The sequence below is a fragment of the Phoxinus phoxinus genome (genome assembly GCF_949152265.1).
Source record: "Phoxinus phoxinus genome assembly, chromosome: 11".
Classification (NCBI taxonomy): Eukaryota; Metazoa; Chordata; class Actinopteri; order Cypriniformes; family Leuciscidae; genus Phoxinus; species Phoxinus phoxinus.
This window is the reverse complement of record NC_136886.1, coordinates 14,117,510-14,126,672: the sequence shown is the minus strand read 5'-3', so window position 1 is coordinate 14,126,672 and position 9,163 is coordinate 14,117,510. Positions and strand designations below refer to the sequence as shown.

Sequence of the window (9,163 nt, the reverse complement as noted above, 5' to 3'; positions counted from 1 at the left end):
TTTTAAATCCCATTTGCTCCAGGACCCTTTTCAGATTTCCAGGGGGAAGTATAAGTTGTCAGAGCTGTGTAAACTTCTATAGTGCTGAACGGGAGATGACAGTACACATCATTTTTGTATTCCGATTTCCTGGAATATCAAAAGAAGAAGAAAAATCCATGATAGTGCTTGCACGACTTTCCAAAGGGATAAAATATTGAGATTATGTAGGTCAGAAGAGAGAAAGATGTAAAAATTGCCATCACTCCCTTATGACAAATTTGCACTCCCTCCTTTATTAGAAACACCCTTCCAGCAGTGCAAAGTATTTCTTTCTTTTTTGACATTTACTGCCAAGGTAAGTATAGTGTTATAAATGTGTAACAATTATTTTTTTATTAAAATATGAAAAACTTTACTATTAGATAGCTGTGGATAGGCATCATAATAGTCAGTGAAAAAGGTCCATGAACAATAAAGGAACTTCTGCTGCTGCAAAAAAAATGTATCCTAAGTTTTCACGCCAACTGAAAATGTTCCCTGTAGCTGTTTCATGTCTTTGTATCTTTCATTGCATTCTTTTCCATCATCAGATAGTAAAATAATTGAGTTACATCAAAGCAGTATTTAATGTTCATTTATTTATTTGTTCATGATTAAAGTGAAAGAGAATATGCGTTGAACGAGAAAAGCTGAAAGAAAGCCAATTATAACAGTATGTGATATTGTGAGCTAGCAGGAACTGCAAGTGCTCTGAGTTCATTTAAAGTTTGTCATTTCACTGTTTTTACTCAATATAGTGAACTTTCAGCTATATAAAGTATTTAAATGCAGTGTAAAGTTTAATTGTGTATTAAGAAATATTGTTTTTGTGGACTCGATTAAAATAAGTTCAGAGTACTCATAAGTTATAACTATTGTTTTTTATAAACTTAATTTAATTGAGGTAATCAGTTTCCTCAAATGAAATGAGGTCGCTTAACTTGTTGGGTTTTACAGTGTGTGCGGAACACCTCTGTTTGAGCGCACTCTCACATTGCAAAGCGTAAAAACGCATACCGTGTGCTTCTCCAGACAAATTCAGTTTTCCTTCTGAATCTTCAGGGATTTTTCCAATATTTCTCAACTTCCACTATTTACTCCTTGTCCATTGATAGCCTAATTAATAAACATACGTTTAATAAACATACAAAACAAGCGACCAACTTAATAGTGTTGCTTAAATTGTCGCAGTCTTGCCTGGTTAGTGTTCGTACAAAATAATGAATTGAAAAAAAAAATAGATTAAACAAACACTGCATATCACTTAATTTTAGGAAAAGAAAATCTTAATATACTATCTTATATTAATCTCTCATATATACTGCATCAGTCAAGTAGTGCAAGTCAACAGTCTTTAAGTTACATTCATTATTATTGTTGTAACGTTATGTGCTTTGAGACATGGGGTAATTTAACGGCGCCTCTCGTGACACTTTGCAGAATCTGCTCTGGCTCGTTCATGTGTTTTGGAGGAGGTGTGGCTTTGGAGAGAGAGCTCTGGAGGGAGGGTTGTATCTAGCTAGCATGCCTACCTTTAACTACTGAATCATTCATGTTCACAGTCTGCAATATACTTAGTTTCTTTTAGGTTCCAGCCTTTCTAATGACCCTCCAGCCACAGTTCACTCACAATTTCTTTCAGATCCTTCCTTTCACCATTTCCTTGGCATGCAGTATTAGCCGAGCTGAAATCCCAATACCCCAGTCTATTTCTCTTCTCCACGGGCTAATTTATTGCTCTCAGCAACTGAACTTTCACACTATTTGCCTGGCAGGCAACATCAAGTCTGCACACTGTACAAATTATGTTGTACATTCATCACACAGAATAAGGCTCATTAAACGTGGCACGTGGTACCACAGAGAGCAATTACCCTATAATGCAGCTTCCACCTGCCATTCTTCTATGCCATACTATAAGCAGGTAAAACTAATTGCTAACATCTAATATCAGTTTGAACTGATCAAAGCATTTATTATGTATCCTATTATCTATTCTAGAGGACCCGAGTAAGTTTGGAAGGTTAACGTTCAACGTGGCTCATGCTCGTAAATGAGACACAATGATTCATGTATCTGCGTTCAAACTTGTCACATTTAAATTGAATCAATAGGCAGTGAAACCTCTCCTTCCTCTCCATTTCTCTGAGAGGTGAAAAAAAAGTGAGAGAATTGGGGAAAATAAATTCTGAAATAGGGGAGAATTATTGCCCCCCTGAGGCCCTGCCCTCCTTCGCTTTTCTTCTGAAATCCATTTGGCCTGGTCCCCCCATTAGGCTGGCTGTCAGGCAGTGGATGCTGGGATGGGCGGCCGTGTAGAGAGAGGCAGGAATGGAATGAATTTACCCGGTCATGTAGAGCGGGTGTCAGAGAGAGACTCAGCCAGCAATCCATCAGTGGCACCAGCGTCCTGTCAGAGGGGGGAGGGGGGAGAGGAAGCGACACATTGGGTCAACAGAGGATCTTCATTCTCCAGCGGTTTGCATGCCGTAGGGAGATGGCATGCAAGGGGTAAGCCAGGGGGTCTGAGGAGCAGGTTTAAGTTGCACATTTTAGGCCTGCTAATGGAAAACTGCAAATGAAGGCAGGACAGGATCCAATTATCTCCTATGGTGGGCACCTTTTAAGCAAGCCAGCTAACCTTTGACCCCCTTGTCTTTGGCCTCAGGGCATACTGCTCTCGAACATAACCCATCTGAGAGGCCTGAAAACACACACACACACCAGAATGTAATGGGCTTCATTATTGCCGCCTTGTCAGTGCTTAGCCATGGCATGCTAGGTCTATTAACATGGTGTATACATCCTGTGAGGACTGTCTTCTACATTCATTAAGGCAATGAATTCCCTGAAACAAGCTTATGACAGGTGGGTGCGCAAATACCTATAATAACTGTCCATAGGGATCCATTCAACATGCTTAAATGAAGGAGAAATGGAGCTGGGAGTGAAATCCTCGATTCTAAAAGCTAAAATATGTCCAGATTTCTTACTCCACATTTAATGGTTTTAAAAATAACTGCCTGATGGAAAATACCACCTTTCTTATGAATAGACTAAATGTGCCAAAGAATGCACAGATAAAGTTTTCAGAGCTTTAGACAAACCAACTACTTAAGATACATTGTTTACTCAATATATATTGTAATAAAATGACAAGGACAAATATATATTTTTTCTATATTTTTTTGAGTTTCGCTTATGCTGATGAGTATATACTTGATATGCATAATTGCAGTACTGTACTGTTGCTCATACGGTTAGCTCATTTCTGTGGCACATACTGGAACTGGAACCTGTTGCGATGTGTTTGAGTGGCCTGACATTAAATCAGTTTGCCTACGCAATGGTGGACGGGAGTGTTTTAAAAACTTGTTTGAAAACACCCATTATTTTTTGCAATTCTATTTGGTGCTAACAGTTAGTTATGCTCATTTAACAAGCATTGAAACTTTGTTTAAACCCTTTCCAATAAAGATCTGTAAAGCTTATGTGGATTTTACAAATGTATCTTTAAAACCCTGAAAAAGGGAGGTTTCTTTTTTTGCCGATTTATATACTGTAAATAAAAAGCTGTTGCATGCAACACTATTATGCATTTGCTGTTAATTGCAACATCCGTTAGGCAAATCCATTTGTATCAACCTAATGCTCTATAGTCAGTGAATAAAGCCAAACCACATGTGAGTTACTTAAAAAAGCTTTATTATTCATAAGGTAGGATTAACAACAAACATGCGTCTTACCACAATAGAAAATTGTAAGATATTGCACTGGTTTAACTGTAGAAGTTTTTTTCTTTGCCCATTTCTTTCCACTTGTGTCTCTACAAGCACACTTTCTCCTTTAGTCTTGGACAAAGCAAGACGGACACATGGACAGTGCCCTAAATCCATACCACTGTATCACCATAATTGAGTGTCAAGTCTTAAAATACAAATAATATTTAGTCATCGTCCCATTCATCTATGCGTCGTGTCTAAGGCAATGGCCATTGCACACCAAATAACTTCTTTTCATATTAAAGACACTCAGAACACTAGACTTAAAAATATTTACATTAAAGTGAACCATCTCATCTGTGCTGCCATTTGGGTCAAACACAAAGACACACAGATATAAGGAGAGGGCAGTGGTTGGACATGGAGTCTAAATGGTTAGATGCAAGTCGTGTGTGTGTGTGTGCTCCAAAGGTTTTCATTCATATAGAGCCGAGCTATACCACAGGTGAGAGGTGGCGGGTGAATTTGCTCTAGACGGTGTGTGAGATTACATTTCACTAGCGCGTGCATGGTGGTATGTGGCTGCGGGACATTGATGGATGACCACCGCAGGCATTCTGATACCTGACTTCAACAAATAGCCCAACCATCATCATCATCCACATCACGTACACGAGAAGGCAGTTAGCGCTCACTTTCACAGCCCTCGGCAGCTCGCGAGCCCAGGGGGCAGAGATGAATTTAACGCATTTTCACACGTACTTAAGAAAATTATAATGCTTTCCTTTTTTGTGAAAAGCACATATGTAATGTAAAGCAGGTCATCAGAAACTACATGTAAAAAAATAAGATACTAGGAGTGAATGCAACAGTTACTTAATGTCTTCACACCCTGTAAAATCTCAAACGCAGTGCAGCCAGAAAGGAAATCACTAGTGGTCTGCTATCATCAAAGCAACAAAACGTGCCTGAGCACTTGCGCTATACGACACATTATGTAGACTTAATACACAAGTGTGCCATTTACAAATGTTCTCTCAAGGTTTAACACATGTAAACATTTAAGGGCAGTTTCTCTAAGCCCAACAAATTTAGTTTAAATGGAGATTCAAGTTCTCTGGGTATGAGAATGTAACTTTGGAGTGGGATCGAGTTGTAATTCATCTCTTGCGGACATAATGGTTAAGGCCTTTTTTTTTAATAACAGTGTATTTATGCCTTGGCCACTAGTGTGTAAGATCGATCAGTGTTCTCTAGACGCACCAGGGCAAACACAGTATTAAACCTGACTGTCCACAGATGCATTTCCAACTTGATCCAAATGCCATTCTCGCTACAAGTGCATTTTTGCCACTGATCATGGTGCCCAGGTTAATTAAGTTCATCAGGAATTAAGCTTCAGGCAGCAATGCGATCAACAGCTCCATTCCCGAAAGAAGCATAAATGTGCAAGACATCCATTCACATTTTATATGGACAAAACATGAATAAGGTTATAGTGTAACTACTGTACATACCATCATCACGTGACTTCAATCACAATCAGTCATAAAGTCAAAAAAAAAAAAAAAAAACAACTTTAATTTTCCATATGGGCAGGGACAAAGTAGCACAGTAGATGTTGTAAATAGCCTAACTTTTGGAACTGACTTTCTGAGCAACGAGACCCCTTTTATATTAGTGGCAAGTGTTGAACTTTAAACGTTGTGCATAAATATTGAGTGGTAAACTGAGCAGAAACACAATACAGACGATTGGTTTCCATTAGAAATGCAAAATGTGGTTAAAAAAATTATAGTTCCACAGGTTAAGCTTTGAATACAATATGGTGTTAACACATTGTAATGTCAAGATAATATGAAAGCGTACCACAGTCTCATTCACTGGTCAAACCCCTCAAGACCCCAATTGAGTCTGGGATCTAACTGGATACTGTATTTATTGGTTTTCATATTAATTACACACAAAATAAAAAGGGTTTGTGCAAGTACATCTTTGCCTGGTATATTTCAAAGAGCCTAGTCAGACAGAGCTGATATGGCAAAGACAGGACACCAATTAAAAACAAACTCCCATTGTTTAGGGCATAAAACTAACAAAGAACAGACTTTTTAAAAATATACATTATATAAGAACCCACACTCAAACATGCTCTATACATAGGCGCGCACACACACACACACACACACACACACACACACACACACACACACACACACACACACACACACACACACACACACACACACACACACACACACACACACACACACACACACACACACACACACACACACACACACACACACACACACACACACACACACACACACACACACACACACACACACACACACACACACACACACACACACACACTATCTCTCTCTCTCTCTGAAAGGAGAAGAAGAAGAAAAAACGGGAAAAAAAATTAGCCAAACAAATATACAGACACAGCAAATTGGTCCAAATATTAAAATGAGAGAAAATAAAATGCACGCTGAGTAAGAAATAAAATGGTCCGCTTGGAATTTTGAACAAGGACTAAACCAAACAAGATCTAAACATATTGATGTGAAAGTTACTTGCTCTTGCAGTAATGTCTTTAGCTACGATATGTAGCTTTATTGGGGTGTGAATGATGGCCAAAAATCACATGATTCATTACACATAGTAATTCCATATAATTACGAATAACATCTTTAATTCTGATAAGAAACAGAGTAACATGTAATTCATGCCATTAATGACCACCATTCTTCCACAATGTACATCCAAATTTCAGTTACCATGTACAACATTAATGATGGCAGTGCCACGGGAAAATCTCAGGTCGATTTTCATAGTCATACATCTCACAGCTGTTTGACAACTGAGAAATGAAATGAGTGAGAAGGATGGAAAACGCAGTTTGGTTTTTCTTACATACTACACGTGTGATGAAATCAACCTGGTGTATTTGTAAAAATTGCTCGGGATACGCTACTCTTATTGCTGCAATGTGTCTTCTTTCAAAGATGAACAGGCAGAAAGAAATACAAGTGAAATGTTGAGGTGTTGCTTTAAGGCACAACTATACCTACTACAACAGAAGATTCTTAAAGTAATATACAGATAATATGAAGAGGTAATACACTGTAAGTGGGTTTCTGGCTCTCAGGGTGCAGAACCAAGTTTTCTAGCTGCTGAGAAAAATACTTAAAAAGGAGGAACAAGAAAAGCAAAACAATTACACAACCTCACAATTATTTTGTGAATGGCAGAGCATAAAACTCTCTGAAATTAAGCTTTTGGGCTCATCTGTAAACACCGCTCTATCTCTTCCTCTGTCTTATCTTTCCAGAATCTTTTCACAGGGATACTGACATTAAAACAGGACAAGTACTGTGTGTTAAAATGTCTGTTAATAGGCAAGTTAAATTAAAGCTGGAAAAAATGGGTCTTTATGCAAGGCTGCTACGTTGTCTTGTTAGATTTATCTCGTGAAGTAGTGGAATTGGGCTTTGCCTGGGCCCGTGATTGTGCTTCAGACCTAGGCCTTGGTGTGGTGCCACTTTGTGAAGTCCCTGGTCTTTCCTGATTCTCTTCCCCAGCTTGGGAGTTTGGAGGAGCTGGCCTTTTTGAAGTCCCTTGGACCTCTAAAGACCTCTGAGAAGTTGAGGCTGGCTCAGATTTGGATAATGTTTGTTTAGAGGGAGATTCAGTCAGCCTTGGAGACTGGGAGCCAGAAGCAGCAGAGGGACTCAAGCGGTCAGGAGAATCAGGACGATCCAGACGACATTCTTTTATCTTAGGGTGGTTGGCATCTACCTGGGGACGCTGGTCCTTTGTCCGCTCTGAGGCCTCTTTAGTACCTGCAATGTTGAGTTTGACAGGGCCAAGTACACTCTTAGCAACAGTGGCCAGTTGAGACACAACTTTGTCCATTCCGCTCTCAGAGGCAGTGGATGCAGAGGTGGTAGCAGCAGCAGTGGCTGCAGCCTGTCTGCGGTTGTCGGCCTCCTTCATCTCCTTAGTGATGCCTCCGGTTGGTGTGGTAGCAACAGGGGTATCCCAGGCTACTCCAGTAGCAGTGCTAGAATCCATTCTACCACTGGTTTTGGACCTGGGCTCAGAAGTTTTGAAGGTCCTCCGGAGGTCCAATGGAGGTGTAGTAGGTTTGACAAAGGGGTCTTTGCTGACAGAGGTAAAGGCGCTGCCGTGGGTGGAAAAGGTGCTGGACAGAGGGCTGGGTTGAAGTGGAGAAGGGCTAACACTACAGTCCTGTACCTTTGACTCTTTCTTTATCGAGTCATCCGCTAGCGTTGAATTGGAGGCTTGGGCCATTGTAGAGGTTGTGTGATTCTGTCCTGGGGGCTTGGCTACAGCTTGCATTGGCGTTGAGGTTGAAGTTTGTGTCTGAGATTGAGTGGTACTTTGGCTTTGTATCTGCAGTCCTTGACCAGGCTGAGGTGAGCCTGGTGGTGCAACTGTTGAGGGCATCAGTCCCAGTGTTGGTGGAGCTGCTGGTCCGATCCTGATGGTATGGGGAGAGGCCATTACAGTAGTAGGCCTCAAGATATGGCTAGGAGGAACGTAGCTTGTCCTGCGTCCATCTTGGCTGTCTTCTGACCCTTCGTCTGTCTCATCCTCTGAGGAATCCACTTCGTGGATGGCATCTTGCTTTTGAAGAGACTCACGGCGCTCAGCGCGATCCTGGCGTATGGCAGACAGCTTGTCTTTCAGTTTACTCTTCCCAGGAACAAGTCCCAGAGTCCCAGTTCCAGATTCAGGACCTTCTTGCCGACCCAGTTTTCGAACTGAACTCTTCTGCAGGCTGCCCTTTTCTGCAGGAGACACTCTTCCTCCCATTAGAGTCTCACTGGCTGATTCCTGCAGGCTCTGTAGACTAGGGTCTCGCTGTAGCATCTCCTTTTTAAACTCTGAATGTGAAGTATCAAGACTGTGTTTGCGGCTGGCCCCAACTGGCAGTTTTTTATCAGCAGCAGAGGAAGGAGAAGGTGAAGAGGATGAAGAAGAAAGAGAAGCTGCAAGTTTCTCAGCCGACTGGACACGTTTGAGCAGAGGAGAGCGAGGAGGATCCGCACTCTTAGGGCGGGATATCTGTCTTACTAAGGGAGGCGAAGAGTGGAGTTTGACAGGGAAAGACTGGCCAATTGAGGAAGTGAGAAGTGAGTGGCTTGGAAGAGGTGAAGGAGAACGCTGGGGGGAGGTGTTCTGAGGGGTGGGCGACGGTGTACGAGCCAGAGGGGATAAGGGGATGTTGCCTGCGGACTTCCGGCGGGGGGAGCGGTACTGGCGCTGCAGTTTGGGGGCTAGACCATGCAAAGAGCTCGGTCTGATCTGACCAGAACTGGCAGGAGAGTTTGGCACACTGGAGCTAGGTGAGCTACTTTGGGATGAGTTCCCACCAACTGCAT

At 41.4% G+C, this 9,163-nt stretch overlaps 1 protein-coding gene across 7 annotated transcripts in view; it reads right to left on the bottom strand.

The window, feature by feature from the left end:
- Nucleotides 1–3,709: 3,709 nt before the first annotated feature.
- mast2 (microtubule associated serine/threonine kinase 2) overlaps nt 3,710–9,163 on the bottom strand; it is a 130,278-nt gene continuing 124,824 nt past the window's right edge. For all 7 annotated transcript variants that reach the window (XM_079628677.1, XM_079628679.1, XM_079628678.1 and 4 more), the window contains one exon: nt 3,710–9,157. In XM_079628677.1, the coding sequence (XP_079484803.1) occupies nt 7,200–9,157 (1,958 nt within the window). In that variant the 3' untranslated portion in view covers nt 3,710–7,199. The remainder of the gene's footprint in view (nt 9,158–9,163) is intronic.